This window comes from Terrapene carolina, unplaced genomic scaffold (assembly GCF_002925995.2).
Source record: "Terrapene carolina triunguis isolate 2854851 unplaced genomic scaffold, T_m_triunguis-2.0 Scaffold62, whole genome shotgun sequence".
NCBI classification, from domain to species: Eukaryota; Metazoa; Chordata; order Testudines; family Emydidae; genus Terrapene; species Terrapene triunguis.
The window spans coordinates 40352136-40374043 of record NW_020664413.1 but is presented as its reverse complement, the minus strand read 5'-3'; the positions used below and the strand labels follow the sequence as shown (position 1 = coordinate 40374043).

Below are 21908 nucleotides of genomic sequence, written 5' to 3'. Positions count from 1 at the left end.
GCCACCGGGGGCTCTCCGCCCTCCCCCCGGCGCTCTGGCCACCGGGGAGAGCGGAGAGCCCCGGCCGGGCTCTCCGCCCTCCCCCCGGTGCTCCGGCTGGTCGGGGACTTTGGGCCCGCGGCCAGGGTCGGCACCCTCCCCTGCCGCAATGGGGGGGAGGGGCGCGGCTGGTGGCTTTTTTGCCTAGGGCGGCAAAAAAGCCAGAGCCGGCCCTGCGTCCTACTGCCCATGGTTTGGATAATGTGAAATTGTTGTGGGGAAGGATGGAGTGAAGGAGTTTGTCATTGTGTTTAGGATTTCCAAGTGTTGTACATTATTTCGTAGGTATTTGAGACAGGCACGGATGCCTGAAGATGGTTGTGCCAGTGGTAATTAGGAACCAGTGGAGAGAGAATTGTGTGAGAGAAAAATGCTATTTCATTATTAAAGCTGTTCCTGACTTGTATCACTTTTTTGTTAACAAATTTCTGGATGGCTAAGTCAGCGGCTATTCAGTTTTTCCATAAATGGTTGTAACTGCCCAAAGCCCAATGCAGTACTCAAACAAAATTCCTATTGGTGTAATTGGGAGTTCTGTCTGAGTGAGGAAGATTGAAGAGGTCCCCTTAAATTGTTTGCCATATTAATGACCAGCCTATAATTCAGTCTGAGCATGCTTTTCTCTTTCTTAAAAAGGCAGGAAGGGAGCACCATAGTACATCATTCCCCCTCAATGCATTGTTGCTGCAATAACAAATCAAGCACACAATCAAAAAAAATAGGGTGTTAGAGTAGGGTGGATGAAACTGGGCAAACTGAAATTATAGATTAAGACAAGAAGGGACCATTGGATTTTCTAATTTGGAAAATTAAGGGTGTGTACTGCCAATACTGCTGGGGAATTCAGACTGAATACTTTACCAGTTGCAGGCAAAATGACTTCAGTCAGTGTGTTCAGATTTTCTGTTTGAGTATAGCAAGTTAATTCTAGCAATTAATGTCTCATTTTGTACACTAAAATATGTATACTAAGCAATTACCTCTCTATTAGTGCACTTTTGGAGACACTTTGTTCCGAGTATATACCAGTTGTTAACCAAATGCTAGTATTAAAATATAGGATTGTGTATTTGATCAAACTGCTTGTACTGAAATGCATGCTTAATCAGAGTACGATTAGTCTTTGTAGCGTAGTCTTGTATACATGTATTTGACTTCCTATTTATTACTTCTCTTACTGATTAAAATACACCTCTACCTTGATATAACGCTGTCCTCGGGAGCCAAAAAATCTTACCGCGTTATAGGTGAAACCGCGTTATATCAAACTTGCTTTAATCCACTGGAGTGCACAGCCCCGCCCCTCTGGAGCGCTGCTTTACGGCGTTATATCAGAATTCGTGTTATATCGCGTCACGTTATACCGGGGTAGAGGTGTAGTAATACTTTGTTTTTTTTGTTACTTGCAATATGGTATCGAATATTAAATTCAGTATGTACATGTTCCTGTCAGAAATTCGTCAGCGGACCCCAGCTCAAAGAAATGTCTCTGCAGCCACCCCAGTAAGTCCTAAACAGGGATCTCCCAAAGTTCCAGGTCCACTAGCAGCATCTCCTGGTCTGCAAAGGGACGCTTCAGCTCCTGGTGGACCTCCAGAAAGAACCGTTGCACCAGCCTTACAGTCAAATGTGTTACCAAGACGTCCTGGATCCCCTGCTACTTCAATGCCTGGAATGGGTAAACAGAGCACTTAATGTTATTTACAGTTTATATTGTTTTCTCTGGTTACCAATAAAACAGGCCATTTTCAGACAGTATGGAAATGGCATTTCATTTGGAAATAGCAGAGCAGTTATCTGATTAAGCAGGAGTTCCATATTCAATTAGCCATAACTCTTTACAGCTGGCACCTTGTGATACTGAAACCTATTGCCTGAGCTCATTTAACTGTTATGGCTTCTTTGTTTAAATGGCAATAAAACTTTGCAGTATTCTGTAGTCAACAGTATAACATACCTTTTTATGTTCATGGTTTAGGAAAGCTCTAGATTTTGTATAAATCAGGTAAAAAGGAAAACGCTTTCAGTATACATTCTTTTCTCACTAAACTCTGCACATATTTTATTATGCATCTTGACATTTATTTAAATTTTTATTCTAGCAGGGATGTTGATGCAGCATGAGTTATAGTGTAAAATACTGTGTACCCTAAAAAAATCTTTTCTGCTAGATAGATGGATTTTTCGAAAAATGGCATGTTAATTTTGTACTGTAGTGCAATAAAAGGGTTTAGCAACAGTTGCGATGTTTTAAAAAATAGTGAGTTACACAAGATACTTCAAACTGTTCACTTCTGAATGGGCCTCCTGTTTTGCAGATGCCTTTTTCAGCTTAGTTCTGGGTCAAAACTCAGAATGGAAATTCTCCATGAAAAATACTTGGTATCATTCTTTGCAATTTAATCCATATTCTGTGGAGTAGTTTTTGTTCTCTTTATACTGTTGCCAAGAAGTTTTTTTAGCTGTGACTTCTTATGTCCCCTTAGTTTTAAGGTTTATAGTTTATAGTGATTATTTTAAGTTTTTGGCTTACATTAGGTAATAAAATATATCAGTACATTGATGATCTTTCTCTCTCTGTGTTAGGAGAAACTTGGGCAATTTAATTTTGAAATGGATTTTTACTATACTTTAAAACAACTTAGTGGGATAAGATTTTAAATGGAGCAGGATTTAAACTTCTCACCATATTAAGTTAATTTATGCTGACCTACGATGGTAGCAAATTCTATAGAATGATTAGAGAAGGCACTTTAATTGTAGTGCCCTGTTCTTGAACAATTAACTACTTGAAAATTATCTTTATGGTGAAACTTCCAATGTTGGTTCTGAGACAAAATTGAGGTGTTGGGGAAAGTTTTTAGTAAATCCTGATTAGCTTCTTAAGTTACCAAAGTGAAGTTTTCCCACCAGTAAATGTATTGCAGTGAGACAGCTCTACTTAATGGCAGTGTTTAACAAGTTTAAACTTGGCATGTACCTAAAGCATATGCTCCTTGTTGGGTTGCTGAAATAATTGGTTAAATGTTTGCTCATATTTAATTATTTTAACTGTGTGTAATTTTCCTTAGCAATATTAAGATGTAGGCACATTGAACTAAATTGTGTTTATTTGAATTTGAGCTTCTAAGTATAGAACAGTGAAATAGGTATTTAATGGGTGTATTGCAATGCACAGTTGCTAGGTCTTTTAAGTAAAAAGAAACTATTAATGAAAGTTTTGTGGCTAATATTTTACATGCACAAATCAAATTGTTTCCTTTAGTAACTGACATGTTTCCCTTGCATATATGTAGTTTCTGCTATATGTGTGTGTGTGTGTGTGTGTGTGTGTGTGTGTGTGATATATATATATATATATATATATATATATGTATGTGTGTATATATAAGATGATTCACTTATTTCTCATATACAGAAATTGCAAACACTGTGTGAGATGTCATGGTTACTGTGGAAGACATCTTTGGATTTCCTGACTTTTGTGCATGTACACTCTAAACCACAACATTTTAGTCTAAACTAAATTCAATATCAGAGTAAATCTCTTTCCACCTTAGTTTATGCATCACTTGCAACAAATATGAATGGGTTTAATTATCTCTAAAGTAAGAATATTCATTCATTTTTATTACTGTATTTTGTAGAAGAGAATCAATTTAACATGAACCACAACAGAGCTCCCATATGTTTGAAAATTAATAACCAGCAGGTAGTTGAGAGTTTGCCAAGCTTTGCAAAAATGACCAGTCTTCGTACAATGATTGCTTTTGATGTTTATATTAATTACTGTTGTCCATAACAGCATGAAGACTAAGATGCATGGTTTGAGAGTTATTAGTATGCAAGTGATTGAAGATGCTCTTGTGGAGCATGTTCTCATGTTTAATATCTCTAGGTTTCTTTATGTATTTCTCTGCATTGACTATTAACATGTAGCAAGTAAATGTGCTTGCAATATAAAATGTTATGGAGAGTCTTATAATACTTAAAAATTCAGTCCTCCATTTAAAGTATTATTACTAGACTATTTTAGGTGTTCAGTTTCTTTTCTTCCAGACTATATATGCTGTCAGAGTGTTCTAAAGCTTTATATTCACATCTGTATTCAGCTATGCCCACTCCTTTTTAATGGGAGTGTTTTGCCTCAGTGACCTTAAAACAGTGGTTCTCAAACTTTTCGTACTGGTGACCCCTTTCACACAGCAAGCTTCTGAGTGCGACTCCCCCTTATAAATTAAAAACATATTTTTTATATTTAACACTATTTTAAAGTGCTGCCTTTAGAGCTGGGTGGTGGCATAAGGCCCCACCGACCCTGCCCTTCTTAAGTTCCTTCTTACTGCCCGTGATGGTTGATGGAACCTCTTGTTGCTTAGGCAATCTCATCCCTTAGTGGTTTTACTCTAAATTTATGTAAATAGTTTAGTAGTTTGTTAGTTTAGATAATTTAAGTAGTTTTAGATAGATAGTTTGGACCAGTGGTTCTCAACCAGAGGTACATGTATGCCTGGGGTTACGCAGAGGTCTTCCGGGGGTACATCAACTCATCTAGATATTTGCCTAGTTTTACAACAGGCTACATAAAAAGCACTAGTGAAGTCAATACAAACTAAAATTTCATACAGATAATGACTTGTTTATACTGCTCTGTATATTATACACTGAAATGTAAGTAAAATATTTATGTGCCAATCGATTTATTTTATAATTATATGGTAAAAATTAAAAAGTAAGCAATTTTTCAGTAATAGTGTGTGTGGAGCTATCAGGCCTTGGACATCGGCAGGCCAGCCCAACGGAGCGCCCACTGGTCTCCGCATTCAGGGCACTGCTCGTCAGGCCTGAGACGCCGATTGCCAGTGGCAGGGTGCAGGCCCATGGAGGTGTGCCCGTCCCTGCAGCCCCGAAACCAGGACCCACCTAGCCATTCCCCCAGTGTTCGGGACCGCTCCGGAAACCCAAGGCGATGGTCCTGAGAGCCTCGCTACCAGTCACCGGAGTGCTGGTATTGGTCACCATGGTTGGGCTGAAGTTCCCTGTTTCAGCAGCCAACACACTCCTGCTCTCGCTCTACGGACTGGCACCACTCAAGAAGCGTGAGGCGTAGATTGCCAGGCCACCGTCACTGATCCGCATGATCTCCCTGGCCTCCATTCCCTCCCTGGATCTGGGAGACTGGTACGCCGCCCTTGATTTGAAGGACGCGTACTTCCACGTATCAATATTCCAAGGACACAGACAATTCCTGTGTTTCATGGTGGGTCCCACTCATTACCTGTTCAGTCTGGCTACAGCCCCGAGGCTGTGTGCATGACAGTGGTGGCTGCCTACCTCACGTGTCGGGGTATCCAGGTTTACCCGTACCTCGATGACTCGCTCATCAAGGGCCGCTCCAGGTCTCAGATCCAGCGTGATGTCTCAGCACTGCAGGTCACGTGCTGTGCCCTGGGCCTGTTGATAAACGAGGAAAAATCAACGATAATCCCGGTACAAAGAATTGAATTAATCGGGGCGGTCCTTGACTCCACCTATGCCAGAGCATTTCTGACGCAAGACTGATTCGAGAAGATGACGAGTCTCATTGCCAGTGTCTCTGCGTATCCCCTCACCACAGCCCGGGTCTGCCTCAGGCTGTTGGGCCACATGGCAGCATGTACTTGTGTTGTCTGTCATGCAAGGCTCAGGCCGCGACCCCTTCAACAGTGACTGACAACAGTCTACACCCTGTCCAGAGACCATCTGGACAAGGTTGTCACAATCCCACCAAAGATACTAGCTTCCCTGCAGTGGTGGAACGACCCCAGGGTGGTGCTGGCAGGAGTTCCGTTCGACCCTCGACCCTTGGTATTTCTGATATTGGATGCCTCCAACCTTGGCTCGGGAGCGCATCTCGGCACGTTGCGAACTCAAGGGACGTGGTCCCCAGAGGAGCTGATGTTGCACATAAACATCAGGGAACTCAGAGCAGTCTGCCTAGCCTGCAGCGTCTTCCTGCCCCATCTTTCTGGTTGAGTGGTACTGATACTCATGGACAACACAGCTTCGATGATCTACATCAACAGGCAAGGGGGAGCCTGTTCATCAGCTCTCTGCCAGGAAGCACTCCGATTGTGGGACTTGTGTATCCACTACAACATCCACCTTGAGGTGTCGCACCTCCCCAGGATCTGGAATGTGCTGGCAGATCACCTCAGCTGGTGGTTCTTCTCTCCCCACGAGTGGTCCCTCCATCCAGAGATCGTCCAAGTGCTCTTCCAATGGTGGGGAACTTCCTGAGTGGACCTGTTCGCCACCAGACAGAACAGGAAGTGCCAACAATACTGTTCCTTCCAGGGCCTAGGCAGGGACTCCGTCTCCAATGCCTTCCTTCTGTTGTGGGAGGGGGATCTGATGTACGCATTCCTGCCGATTCCGCTCATCAGCAGGATCCTAGCAAAAGTCAAAACAAACAAAGCACGGGTCATCATGATCTCTCCAGCGTGGCCTCGCCAACACTGGTTCAGCAAGCTCATGGCTCTGGCAGTGGCCCCTCTATGGCCACTGCCCAGACCTTCTCTCACAAGACCACGGGCAGCTCCTGAACCTTCACTTCCTTCACCTCACGGCTTGGTTGCTGCATAGTTGAACACGGAGGAGAGGGCCTGCTCCAGCCAGGTACAGCAAGTCCTCTTGGAAAGCAGAAAGCCCTCCACCAGAGCGACTTACCTAGCAAAGTGGAAGCGATTCTCCTGTGTAGCATTTCCCCAACAAGGTCTTTGCAGTCTATCCTGGATTACCTGCTGTACCTTAAGCATCAAGGCCCTGCTTTTTCCTTTATCAGGATGCAATTGGCATTCCACACCAGGGAAAATCAGTGTTCTCACAGGACATGTCCATCCAGTTCCAAAAAGGCCTAGAGCAACTCTTCTCACCGGTCTGGGATCCGGTTCCACAGTGGGACCTTAACTTCATCCTCTTGAGGCTCACAGGACCTCCCTTTGAGCCCCTAGCCTCTTGTTCCATTTCACACCTGTCATGGAAGGTTGCCTTCCTTGTAACCATTACCTTGGCGAGACAAGTATCTGAAATTAAAGTTTTTACTTCCTGAGCTCCTTATACAGTTTTCTACAAAGACAAGGTCCAGCTGTGACCCCATCCCGCATTCCTGCCTAAGGTGGTGTCCCACTTCTATGTTAACCAGGATATCTTTCTCTCGGTTCTCTATCCAAAGCTGCACTCCACCGCAGAGGAGAGGCGGCTGCATACCTTGGATGTCTGGCACACCCTAGCGTTCTACCTGGAGCGTACCAAGCCCTTCCAAAGGTCGACCCAACTCCTCACTGGGACAGTGGACAGGATGAAAGGTCTTCCAGTGTCCTTGCAGAGGATCTCGAACTGGATCACCTCCTGTATCCGGAGGTTCTGTTATGAGTTAGCACAGGCTGAACTGCTGCCTATATTGAAGGCCCACTCGACCAGAGCTCAAGCGTCCTCAGCAGTCTTCCTAGTGCACATCCCCATCCAGGACATCTGTGGACACATGGTCTTCAGTGCACACGTTTACGATGCATTACGCCATCACTCAGTAGGCCAGAGATGACGCTGGATTTGGCAGAGCTGTGTTGCAATCGACACGTCCATGAACTCCTACCCGCCTCTGGTGGTACTGCTTGGGAGTCACCTACAATGGAATGGACATGAGCAAGCACTCGAAGAAGAACAGACAGTTACCTTTTCCATAACTGGTGTTCTTCGAGATGTTTCTCATGTCTATTCCATGACCCGTCCTCCTTCCCCACTGTCGGAGTTTCCGGCAAAAAGGAACTGAGGGTGGGGGGAGCCGGCAGCGCCCCTTATACCACGGCATACGTGTGCCACTCCAGAGGGCGCCAGAGCTGGTCCCCTATGGATACTGCTGAGGGAAAAACTTCCAGCACTGGTGTATGTGGCGAGCGCGCACACACCTACAATGGAATGGACATGAGCAACATATCTCGAAGAACACCACCAGTTACAAAAAAAGAGGTAACTGTCTTTTTTTGGGTTGCCCTCATTACTGTGTATAATTATAGCGCTTGTCTGTCTTGACACAGCATGTCATTAATATGATTCTTCCATATATTGTGTTCTGTTCAGGTTCTTATACAGCCCTCATCACTGTAGTATCTGAGAGTTTTTTGCAGTAGTGCATTGAGCAATCTGATGAACATCTGTCATGTGTGGTTAACTTTTTCTCTCACCTTCTCCCCCGGGGTGAAATCTTGTACAGTTTAGTATTATATACTTATACATGAATACATGCTGCTTTATGTTTTGTTAGGGAAGGCAAAGGTACATTTCACTTTAAGTGGTAGATGCTCAGGTTTGTGGTGGTAGCTAGTTCCTGTGGGCGTTTATTCCACGGTCTGGAACTGTCTACCAAAGAAGGCTTTATCTCCTGCACAGGCGAGCTTTACTCTTAAAGTAGAAATACTAAAGGTAGTAAGTTCTGTTGTGCCTGAGGAGCAGAGTTGTTGAGAGAGCACTTCCTTCTGGTGCTTTAGGCAGTCTCTTCAATATTCTCTGCCTAGCCATTAAGCAACTTTGAAGATAAGGACCAAGATCTTGAACTTGATTGGATAGTCTGTGGGGAAACCAGTGTCAGAGCAGAGAGCACGTTTGATGTGCTCATCATAACCCATGTTGCTTAGGTAACATGCTTCAACAGTCTATACTCTGAGTTTCCTAAGCATTGATGGCTTCTTGTCCAAGTATATTGCATTGCAGTAGTCCAGCGAGGAGGTGATAAAGACAGTATAACTGGTCATCCTCCATAAGGATGGGATAGAGTCTTCAAGCCAACTGAAGATGGTAGAAAGCATAACTATTCATTTTTATAGCTTTCATCAGATTAACTGATTTTTGTTGGGCTTCAAGTGGGAAACTGAGCCACAAATCCACTTTATCTTGAACACATTATAAGCATTACTACAATTATCAACACTTGTATCCATAATATTATCTTAAAACTAAATGCCATATCTGGATGTTCCCCAATTGTATTCATTTGGTCCTAGTAACTGGCTGTAACACACTATCTAATTATCTATTGTATTTAATTGTTCTTGCATGTGAATTCTATGGTTTGTATGTTATTTTAATAAATACTTTTAAGTGCAGATTTAATTTTACAATAGGTATTTTAAAGTTAGGAAGTAATTGCATAGCCTTAGTGCCAAAGCTTAGTTGACTTTTTCCTGTTACTGGCTCAACAAATTTGAGTATAGGTATAATTTTGAGTAATTCAATTATAGTTTTGAATTTAAGAATAAAATACCAATTGAGCTGATTGAATGGGCACACTTTCCCTCCATGATTGTATTTTTACTGTTGTATAACCACACAGTAGTCTTTATTTCCCACATGTTTTATGTCTATTCAAGGTACTCAGCTGTATTGGCAGTTGAGATTTCTTTCTTGGGTTTCTGTTTCATTATTATGATCTATACCACAGATTTGTTGCATGGCTCCTAGGGCATCACATCAACAGATCCATTTGGCTTGCACCTCTGTGCAGCAGTCCAGAAGAGGTGCTTGCCACCATCCATGTGTCTTCCAGTATGTGAGGTACATGGCTGGACATGTTCCTTAAAATTGGAGTCTTTGAGGATGCTTTATTGGCAGTGAAAGTGGGGGGAAAGACTTTAAAAAATAGCCTTTTGTATAGTAATTATAATTAAGAGGTGACATTGTTACCACAGCTAGATTCCAGAGGATATTAACCTCTGTGACTAGTTGTTTCATTCCTATACCAGTCCAGCAGATATTTGTTGGTAATGAGGCTGTGCATTTTCCCTATGTGGATACCTTTTAAAGCTTGTTAAGCATCTGTCAATATATATGTACCCATTGCATTTCACATTACCTATAGCTATAGTGTGATTTTCAGCTTCCTCATTATTGTGACTGATTAGCCCTCTTCGGGGTTTCCATTAATACTTGGGCAAATAACAAGAATTGGACTGGGGTGTATATTGATAATTAAAGATGATGGTCCCACAATATAAGCAAAATGCTTATCATCCCAAATGTAGCTAACATGTCTTTCATACCAGGTATATTTCTGTTCTACAGGAGCTAGTATCTCAATGCATAAGCAGTTGGTCTGAGTTTTGAATTCCTATGCTGACCCAAGGTGACTGCCAGTGCTATTTCTGTAGCAGCTAATTCCAACACAAAAGGTTGTGAATAGTCAGACTGAACCAACACTGGAATTGAGGCTAATACCTCTTTCAATTTAGTGACTGCTTCAGTCACTTGTGGGTTCCATTCCCAACTATTACCTTTTTAAAGTAAACTATATGAAGGAGCAACTATTTCTGTATATTCAGCTATAAACTCCCAAGAGAAGCCTGTTGTTCCTAAAAATTACAGTTTGTTTTAATACAGTTTAATTTAGTAATTTAAAAAGCATTTTAGAAAATATTCCAATAACCATTTTGCAAAATATTAACAATATTATGTTTTCCCTTTAAACATTTTTAACTGATTAATGTGGGTTTTTGATGCTCCTCAATTGGCAAGTTATGCCACAAATATATAAACTCAGATTGTATTTGGTTTGAGGACTGAGCCATTCATAAGTGTTTTTCCCCGATATTTTGAGCTCTTCAAAACACAGGTGCCTACAATATATAAAACAAAAAATTACGAAATAAACATATAACTTATAAGCCCCTTCATTTTCAGTTTAAACAGATTTTTACTGAAAAATTCCCGAGTTTTACAAAAAGTATTATTCTGTTTTTTTCTGATTTTCAACCTACTTTTTGTTTTATTAGGAAAATACAATACATTGCATCAGATATATGTATTATGATAATACATTAGTCTGTGTGTATATGCAAAGCTGCCTTTTGAAGTAAGACTATGTATTAGTCTAGAACAGTGGTCACCAATCAGTTGATTGCAATCGACTGGTCAATCCTAGAGGATCTCCCAGTTGATCGCAATCTCTCGTGGCGTAGTGTGGCTGCCACTAAGGCACATTCCCTGCCTACCCCGGCCCCACGCCACTCCCAGAAGCGGCCAGCGCAGCCCCACAGCCCCGTGGGTGGGGCCGGAGTCTCCCTCCACACGCTGCTCCTGCCTGCAAGCACCTCCCTCACAGCTCCCATTGGCCGGGAGAGTTGTGTGGGGTGGGGCTTGCACAGAGGGACAGCGCGGGTTGGCCTCTTCCAGGAGCGGTGTGGGACTGGGGTAGGCAGGGAGCCTGCCTTAGCCTAACTGCACCCACCGCCAACTGGGAGCCGCTGGAGGTAAGTGCTGCCCAGCGGGAGGCCACACCCCATCCCTGAGCCCCCTCCCGGAGCCAGCACCCCAAACCCTCTCCTGCACTCTGACCCCCCTCCTGCATCCCAAGCCCCGCCCTAAGCCCCTGCTCAGAGCCAGCACCCGAAACCCCCTCCTGCACCCGAACCCCCAGCCCTGACCCCCCTCCTAGAGCCAGCACCCTGTACCCCCTACTGCACCCCAACACTCTGCCCCAGTCTTGACCCCCTTCCAGAGCCAGCACCCCATACCTCCTGCTTCAGCCCTGAGCCCCCTCCCAGAGCCCACACCCTGCACCCCACCATTCTGCCCCAGCCCAGAGCCCCCTTCTGCACCCCAACCCCCTGCCCCAGGCTCAGCCCAGAGCGCCCTCCCACACTGCCCCCTCCCAACCTTTTTCTCTGTTTCTAGCACAAACAAACATATTTTCATGGATCCTTGTGGTGAGTGGCATCCACCACTGAATTTGTCCTTCCGTGACTTAACACAAACTTTTAACAATGAGAGAGGTCTATAATCTTTAATGTTACTACTGGCCAGCATTTTAGCAAAAAGGTTTATAGGTTGAGGGGGAATACAAATCAGAATAGCCATTATCTTCTTCCCAAAGGTACAGATAGGACAAGTCCTCACTAGTACCAATGTCCTTACGTTTCCTTAAATTCTCTATAGTTTGACTGCACTTTATATTCTTGGACATATTACTGTGTGTTCTGTCTTTCCATAACTGCACAATAATCTGTGTTGTGCTTAGTTTCTCACTGTCATAGCTCAGTGATTTTTACCAAGAGCAAATACTGTAGTTTGTCATTTGATCATTAGCCACATCTTCTCTATTCTGTACTTTTAACTGTTTGCAGCATTCTTTAACTTGTCCCTCAGACACAAAATTATTAAATATACTACTTCCATATATAGTTCATGGGAATTTTTATATTTCTTATTATTCCCAACTTTACTCTTAAGTCTTTTTAACTATGTCCCAAGGTTCTTCCTTGGGTAAGACTTTTCTATCAAATCCCTCTGTGGCAAATTATATTAACATACTCTTCCATTATGATTATGAGAACTTACTTTCTTGTCTCGGTGTTGGACAACACCATGGCTGGAGGCCAGGGCACTGTTCTCTACAGCCTTCCAAGCCTTGATAGTATCTGGAGCCTTCATAATCTTGAAGAGCCAGAAGTGGGAACAAGACATCATGGACTCATGCCACCCAGGGATGCCAATGTTGGATATTAAAGTGGGAAACTGAGTCACAAGTCCACCCAATTTAGGCTTAATCAATTTTTGCCTTTATACAATTTCAGACAGAAGTATTGTCACTTATAATGTCTGAACGTATGCTTATGCCAATAACAGACCAGATGGAATAGGTAAATGGGCCCAAATTACTGCATTCCAGGGCACTGGAAAGTTCTTCTACCTTCCATGATGATCATCACTTTCTCTGATCTCTTGGTCTAGTCCTTCAGTCCTGTTCCTGCAGTTTCTGGTGCAGTGTCTCTCTAGTTTGGGCTTTGTTGACTTGAGTCTTTTATACGTTTTTACATTACAGATTACTTAATTTTATCCACTAGGCTTTTACCACATCACCCCTTCATTTTTGTGTGTGCGTATAACCCATACAATATGCACGCGCAAACTTCAATTACCCAACTTCTGAATTTTCCTGCTGGTTTTGCAGTTTTGGGGTCATGTCATTCTATGTCACCCTGTTCCTAGCTTTCCCAGAAAACTGGGATTTTATATTTATCATTACATATTTGTATCTCTTATTTACATCTTCCAACATGACACATTATGTATCTTGCCAGCAATAATATTTTAAACAAAACAGCAATTTATATCAAAGAAGAATTGGCAAAACCACACTTATGCCAGGCAAAGCCTAAGTGTTACCTCATCTAAACCCATTCACTATCCATAATTACAAATTATTAAAATATAGCTTACAAAGCTCTTAATTTTACCATTTAGCAGTTCTTCATTCTATATTTCAGTACACATATGTCACTTTTCTAACCCTTAATCTATTGCAGGAGTGGGGAGTTATGGAAAACACTAACCCTTTTCTGTCAGCATTTTTTATTGTCTTTAAACGTAGGTTTTCAAAGGCCCTTTTCATTCAAAGTGCATTGTTTGTTTGTGAATCATTACCAAAAAAACTTCATCAGAAATTTTCCTGTGTTGCATTTTGAGGGATGTCTCAATTTTAGGGCCTTGACATTTAATGGTACTGTAACAGTACATTGTAATTAATGTTAGTTAACTTTTGTTTACCTTAAAATTGGTTATTCATGAATCAGCATTTGGGTTGTAGCTTTAATCTACTAATAAATGCTTTCAATTCAGATTTATTAAACATAAAAGTTAAGTGTGGATGAAGTCTAAGCCAAAGCTGTTCATCCTCACCACCTGCATTGTTACCCTGTTTTCAAAAGCAGTTTGAGTTTTGCTGACTGATGAACTTCTAAAATTTGGAACAAAAAATCTTCAGTATAAAGTCTGGGCAAACTTTCAAACTCACTTATGGGACACTAGAAGAATGATATGGCAATGTAAGATTTATTTCTGAAGATTAGAGAATTGCAAATTTCAGGGCATAGAACTATTTTGGGTTGGAGGCAAATTTCTCTTTAAAACATAGAATGCTACTCAGTGTGTTTATGTAGGCATCCAGTAATGGCAGAGGAGGCAGCTGGAAATGACAGTAGTAAAATCTGTCCAGTATTTGTTATCAGTGTATCACAGGGTACCTGTGTTGTTGTTATTCGTTAAGCTCTTGGCCAAATTTTGACTCTTGACCGCTAATGTGTGAGTTTAGGGAGATGAAATAATAATTTTTAATACTTGACTGGTTTTGTGTAATTGAGACTACTTAGATTTGAAAAGTTAATTTGACATGAATTTTTCCATAATGTGGCTGACCACTTCAGGAGTAAGGAAGAGAAGAGTTAAAGCTACAGGAAATAGAATTTGCAGGTTTTTAAGGTTGCCTATGTCTTGTACAGCAGACCCGCTGTTCCCAAACTCTGGTCTATGGAGAGTTGGGTGGTCTTATTTCTATATGTGAGGGGAGACAAAAAGAAGCAAAATCTGATTGTGAGATTAATTCATTTGAGAGGACAAAACACTTAAGAAAGATGACTAAAAGTACATAAATTCTTCCTCATCACTATTTTTTCATGTTGCATCAACTGCCAAAGTTTCCAAAAGGGAGATTTCATGATTTTAAATGGGAGGGAGGTGATCCATAATATGGTATCTCTGTTAGAGATGAAACTTCATTGAAGCAACGGTTGATAGATTTTCTACCACAGGTGTTCATAAATTTCCTGTAATATTAATGGCAATGCAAAAAGTTAAGACTTGCCCTCTAAAATAGTTTGGGGTCATAAATTTACTTTAATTTTTTTCTGTTTGATCCTTTAAATTAACAGAGAAGAATGCACCAATAGCCTTCTCCAACTACTGTAATGCTAAACGAGATCACTCTTTAGCATCACCATGCAGTGGTTTATTAATTTCTTTGTTTTATAACAGCATTTTTGTGTTCAATCTTGGGTTCTTCATCTGTTCGCTGCAGTACCTATTTTTAAGTAATGCCATTTTGGTACTAAGAGAGAATCTGTTGTCCATTGTTGGTATTAAGATGCTGATATGCAAGATTATATTTTTAAGAATCTAATTTTGAGCTATCTAGACTGACTTTGTCTAACCTTTTGGATTTTTGGTAATCTACATTTGAGGGGCAGGTGAACATTTTCCCCCTAGTTTCTGTCTAGTCTGGCTAATATAGGCAGTGAGAGCAAAAGTGTTTTGAGGTGAGATCCCTTGTTCCAGCAAATACACAAGCACCAGTGTGTGCTTTTATATTTACACCCACTGTAAGCACCCCTTTACGCTGACAGCATGGTGTTAAAGGGCCTTAAGATAAATGAGAATTGGGCATGTTGTGTGTTCATACACATTCCTTCAAATGTTCTTCAGTTTGCAAGGGTGGATTTTTGCTTTTTTAATAATCCTTTTCCTCAAAGATTTCACTTTTGAACAACAGTAACTTTAGTATTAAACTTACCAGTAGTTTTAAATAAGTGATTTAGAAATCATAACTTTGATTCCACATTTAGTAACTGATAAAACTGAAACATTCAAACAGCAAGAGCAATTGCATTTTAAGAATGACATATTGGAAAAAAGAAAACTAGCTGCAGTCCAGGTATGTTGAGCTTGAACTAAAGTGGTACAACTTCCCTAGTGGATTTCACAAATGGGACAGTTTGGAAATACTGCACATATTAATACACTGTATTAGCATGTACAGTAAAACTAGTGCATTATGTAGTAGGACTTTGTAGTTAAAAGTCAATTCATTATGTTTACTTCATTTGTTAGGTCTCCATCCACCAGGCCCTCCTTTAGCAAGACCTATTCTTCCTCGAGAAAGGGGAGCTTTGGATAGAGTTGTTGAATACTTAGTTGGTGATGGTCCACAGAACAGGTAACATTTTGCTAATGATAGTAAGTAACAAAGCACATGTACAATGAGTTAAGTCTGGTTTTTGTTTGTGCAGGATTAGATATTCTAGAATTCTGCTGCTTATGTTTGTTGCTGGCTTTATATACAGTTTTCCTAATGAACTGAACTCTCTTTTACCCCACTCTCGGGAGCGTAAACTCTAGCACGAGCAGTTTTAAAATGATAGTGCTCTAGTGAAAAAGAAAAGCCTTATTGAAGCGTGAGTGGGAGAATGAATTAAACTATCACCTAAAAACATCCGAGACTCTTAATTTTTTTTCATATGTCGTATTTTTAATTGCTTATAACTAATTGCCTGCTGAAGGTGTCCCAAACCCACTTGAGCTGGCCTGCTAACTCTGTTAGAGGAGCTATTAATCAGATCATTGTATTTCACCATAAAAGTTGAATTACCAGTATTTTTGATGTGGCTTCTATTGAGTCTAGTATGAAACAGTTAGACACTTAAATTGCAGCTATGTGACCGGTTAAGCGCTAGCCATCTTGGTTTAATTCTTAAGATTATGATTAAAAACTTGTCTTTTGCTGATGTATAAGTGAAGAGACCCTGCTTACAGTACATTTTTCATAAATGAATTGGGCATTACTTGTTAATATTTTAAGTATATTAAAAGTTGCTCAGCTTAAATACTATACAGCAGTTCCATTGTCTCAATACTTAGCTTCAACTTAACACCTGTATTTTTTTTTTATTTTTTTTTTTAAGGTATGCCCTTATATGTCAACAGTGTTTTTCTCATAATGGTATGGCTCTGAAGGAGGAATTTGAATACATTGGTAAGAACTAACTTGCATAGTCTGTTCTTTTTAAAAAAAAAAAAAAAAATACTTCTCAAATATATGTTTTGTACTTCATTAGAGACTGTTACAGCACTGTAACATTTTGATTCTAGTTAAGTACTTAGTACAAGCTAAGAAATGCCACTTATGGTAATTTACTATTCAGTAGCTTAGGATACATTTTAAGTTTTAAAAAAGTACTTTATTACAACTTTTAGGCCAAGGATATTGTGTGTGTAAAACTATTCAGGAGAAATAAGCCTCTTCCAAAACATCCTTGAGAATCACTACGGGCTATGAATAGTTCTCAAAAGGGTTTTATAGCTAAAAACTATCTGACATTAAAGTGCTCCGTTTTACCAGAACTTAAAGAAAATCTTGTTTTGGCAAGAAGATCTCAGGGAGGCATCAAAACAGGAGTAGGAACAAGCCCTGGAGGTTATATGTCAATTTATGGCTGACAATAACTTAAGACAGACACAGTTCTTTATTGAACACAGATGATGTACAAAAGAGGCAAAATAAAACTACAGTAAGTCTAATGTTTAAGAAATAGTTTCAGGCATCTCTCTTTTCTTTCCATTGCGCATGGGGGTCTGTCTCTCTGTTTGGGAGAAAATATACAGCACAATAGGCAATATATTATTTTATTTCTGATTGATATTACAGCATGCATGCTGTGTATCAGTCTGAGCAACAAACAGTCAAAATGTGCAAGAAAGGGACTTTTGTTTGGTCTTTTGTAAAAGTGTATTTTTAAATTATTGGACAGCATATAATGTTTTTCCAACACAAATGTGGCTTTCCTTACTAAATGCCACGAGAGCAGATTATTTTTCAAGTAATAATGTAGACTCCCATCGAGTTTGATGGATGAGGTACATTTAAGGACTGTAGACCTACACAAAGAATTTTTCAAAGTAGTAGCAAGTTGGTCGTAATTCTCTCATCCTTTTTGGTCATTTTGTCGGTGCAGATGGTCTGCCAAACAAAGATGCAGCACTTTGTGAGGTGCAGGAGAAACAATTGAGACAATCATAAGCCGATCCCATTGATGGCCAAAGTCACCACAGCCTAGTGCCTGGGCTGTGCCAATTTCACTTGCTAAGGTCGCTGCAGCCTGAAGAAGAAAGTGGCTGCTCCACCAAAGTCTGTGGGCCATGACTGGCTAGCTCCGGTTTTAATACAGAGTATGACTTCTCCTAGACGAGCTGCCTACTGGGGCTAGGAGTCTTGTCTAATCCAGCAATGGACTGCTTTCTGTCTGGTCCCTAGTCTTTGACCTGGCTGGCTGGAGTGGTCCTACCAGAAGTTAAACTCCTGTTGGCATAGCTCTCCAGGTCATGAGAACTCTCAAGTCTTCCCACCACATCAAGGTGTAGCCCTCAGGGAAGGAAATGCCTGAGTAGTAATTGACAGAATAATTTAAAGGCAATGGATATCCATACTGGACTATTTATAAAACAAAACAAGAGAATGGTCTTATATTATAAGTCTTTAAGTATACTTTTCTTCCATACACAATGACTCCAAATCATAGATAAAAGATTCAGTTTATGCATTTGGCAATACTGTGTGTATCATGAGGTGCATGTTTTGTTGATGTTTGTGACACCCCTAGTAATGCCTTCCAGAAATGTTCACAAGTAGCAGCAGCAGAGCTGAAAGTGAACATGCATTCAACAGCGCACAGAGGAAAATCGAAGTAGTATAGAGGGGCCCGAGTAGGTTTGGTGGTGATGCTCTTAAGCCTGAAGTTGGAAGACATGCTACATAGCTCTATTAACCAATTTTTTAAAACTATTTTTTAATTTAAAAACAAAGGTCCTTTAGTGTCTTAATATTGTCACGTTGCTTTATTTTTTGGAAACTCAAAGTTTTATTTCTTGGGAAATATGTATCAGAACACTAGTATGTTGAGACTTGAAGTCAACTTAGTGAGACTATTATTGTGTATGCTTTTGTAAACCTTTGTGCAGCATTTAGGTGTGCATACTGCTTTTTCCTGAATCCTGCAAGAAAAACTAGACCGCAAGCTCCACGACTCCCAGACTTCAGCTGTGAAAAGAGGCAGCCAACAGAATTGCTGACTACGGTTGAACCTTTGCATTCTGGAGGGGTAAAACTTCAAGAGAATCCACCACGGGAAGGTGTGTACTAATCCTGTGAAGCTTGCCATTATTAATTTTCATTGAAATCCTTTTGTCACTACTCTTCTTGGTTCAGCCTTTTTTCCTTAAAGTGCAGCAGTTTTTAAAGTATTCTAACCTTTTTGTTCTCCTGTAGTGTGTGTATTTTGCATTGTTTGTTCCTTAGTGTTTGTAGTTTACTCTTCATCTGCATTGCTGAAGGGTTTTTAGCCATACAACTCCTTAAAATTCAGTCTTACTTCACTCATGTCTGGCAAGTTTATTTTCCCTTTGAAAATACTGCCTAATGAAATCCCTGTTTTTTATCATTGATAAACAAATAGCAAACCTAAACTGTCTATTACGTGCATAGTTAACAAAACAATCTGCCCCTAAGTGGTTAAATTTCACTGTTTTTTCAGCAGGTCATTTGGTTGAGGTGGGTTGAAATTCCTGCCTTTGTTCCTTAAGTTAGTTTTGCTATTTTCCCCAGGGCAGGAAAATCTAGTAAAACTGCCTTGCTTAAAATCAAGAGTTCAAAGACAAATTGTCAATTTTAATTTAACAAAGTTCCTTTTGAGAAGTTTTATAGTCTGCAAATACAGTAGGTGTCTAGTGTTCAACCAACAAGAAGATGCAATGTTTTCAGGAGAGTTTAGAAAATAGTTGTAATTAAAACCAAAGAATCTTCAGTTAGACTTAATTTTGATTACTTACTAAAGAGGTATGGATTTCTCTACGGTTTGGTTCAAACCAGACAAGATCTCAAGCATGTGGGGCTGGGGAGTATGGAGCAGTTCATGTCACTATGTGCTTAGCTGAAGAGGTTTAAAAGGCAGCTGACTACAGGAAATAGTTCTAGTAGTTTAACAAATAAAACTCCCTTCCGTTGTAATCTTTTCATGTTGGGGACAGAGTGGCATTGTCTTTCACTTTGTATGTGGCATGAAGAGGCAGGGTGATCATCTTTGCCATTGCACAGAGGACAGATTAATAAATGTGGGGTTTTTTGTAGTGGTGTATTAAGATCTTTAATGGCTTAAACTGGTTAAAAACACACACAATTAGTGTCTAATTACTTGCTAATAGTGCTGCAGTTCTCTAAAAATACCACTTGTACAGAATTCTCATTACTGATGTCTCCTGCCTCAGCATGAGTCATGTGGGAAACTGCCTCTAGGTCTTGAGAAATTTGATCCAGTGAGGCACCTGCAGCTCTAACTTACTGAATATGCTCCAACTTCACGTACCTCAGGGTATGTCTACACCGCAAAGGAAAACCTGAAGCATGGAGTCTCAGAGTTCAGGTCAATTGATTCGGGCTCCTCGGCTTTGGGGTGCGGGGCTAAAAATAGAGGTGTAGACATCCCATTCGAGCTGGGACACAGGCTCCACCACCATCCACCCTCTCTGGCTTCCAGAGCCAGCGCTCCCGCGTGAGTTGGGATGTCTACACTGCTATTTTTAATCCCACAGCCTGAACCAATTGACCTGGGCTCTGAGATTTGGCACTGTGAGTTTTTCTTCGCAGTGTAGACATAACCTTAGAGGCTCCAGAACATTCCAGACAGTTCCTTTCTGATTGGTCAGCGAAGGAGCTGCTCAGTGGCTCTGATGTGGGAGTGCCTCTTGCTGCTTTAGCCCTTATTCAGGGCCTTGTTGTGTTCTCCAGTTTCTAGTCAATCCTACTTAATCATAAAATCATAGAACTGCAGGGCTGGAAGAAACCTTGAGTTTAGGCAGGACCAAGAAAACCTACACCGTCCCTGACAGGGTTTATCCAACTTGTTCCTAAAAGTGATGGGGATTTCCCATTCTCCCTTGGTAATCTCTTCCAGAACTTAGCTACACTTATAGTTAGAAAGGGTTTTCTAACATCTAATTTAAATCTCCCTTGCTGCAGATTAAGCTGAAGGGAGGACAAGAAGTAGACATGGAGAACAATTGATCATCTTATTTATAATGGCCCTTATATTTGAAGACTGTTATTAGGACCTCCTTCAGTCTTCTTTTCTCGAACCTAACATGCCTAATTTTTTTAACCTTTTTGCATTGGTCAGGTTTGGCTTCAGCCCGGGCTCAAGCATGGTCTTACGTTGCAGTGTAGATGAACTCTAAGGAAGGTGTAGATCTTCTACTTAACGGGGAAGGAGAGCCTAATAACTGATGACATCAAAAAGGCTGAGGTGTTTAATGCCAATTTTGCTTCAGCATTCACTAATAAGGTTAACCGTGGCCAGATGCTTAACAATTAATATTAACAACAAGGAGGAAGAAACTCATGCAATTTGTCCATCTCTCCACTTTGTGTAGGATTCCTTTTTGATTTTTCATATAATTAAAGAGCTCCTGATGGAGCCATATTGGCTTTATTAGTCTTCCCACCTTTCCTACCTTTTAATCTCTTTAGCCAAGAGGTTTCAGGCTCAATCCTTTGCTGCACCCAGAATTTATTGGGTGCAACTAAGTGAAGGAACTCCAAAGTAGCTGTTTACAGGCCCCACTTGCTCTTGAAGCTGACTGTAACTGTAACTGTCCCCAGCATAAATTAAAGCAGCCCAGGGTGTAGTTGCTTTTATCTGTGAACTCAGTCTTCATAGAGAGAAAATCTTGCTGGTGAAGCAAACTGTCTTTAAAGACGATACCTTGTAATTCTGCTTCTCTGAAAAGAAGTATTTTTTCTTTGTATTTTCTCAGGTATGTTACATTAATATTCCCTATATTGAAATGTATTAACTATGGGATCATCTTTCAACTGATTTTTTTAATCATGAAAATCATGATGGCCATCAATTTGGTTTTACCAGTGTGCATAGGCGGCGAGTTCCATACCCACGTGGTGCTCGAGCACCAGCAATATTCAGAACCCAGAGGCCCAGCTCCACTAGGGTTACCATATTTAAAAAATAAAAAAAGAGGACACTCCACGGGCCCTGGCCCCGCCCCTTTCCCATCCCCTTCCCTGCCCCAACTCCGCCCCTTCCCCCAAAGTCCCCGCCCTAACTCCCCCTCCTCCCTCCCAGCCACGCGAAAAGGGCTGCCCGAGCGCTACTGGCTTCACGGTTTGCTGGGCAGCCTCCAGACCCTGCACCCCCAGCCGGCGCTTCCCCAGCGCAGCTGGAGCC

General features: G+C 41.0%; 1 protein-coding gene across 2 annotated transcripts in view; it reads left to right on the top strand.

The window, feature by feature from the left end:
- LNPK (lunapark, ER junction formation factor) overlaps positions 1 to 21908 on the top strand; it is a 74041-nt gene that overhangs the window by 37400 nt on the left and 14733 nt on the right. For both annotated transcript variants that reach the window (XM_026647590.1, XM_026647589.1), the window contains exons 9-12: positions 1493 to 1717; positions 15730 to 15835; positions 16581 to 16651; positions 18634 to 18804. In XM_026647590.1, the coding sequence (XP_026503375.1) occupies positions 1493 to 1717; positions 15730 to 15835; positions 16581 to 16651; positions 18634 to 18804 (573 nt within the window). The remainder of the gene's footprint in view (positions 1 to 1492; positions 1718 to 15729; positions 15836 to 16580; positions 16652 to 18633; positions 18805 to 21908) is intronic.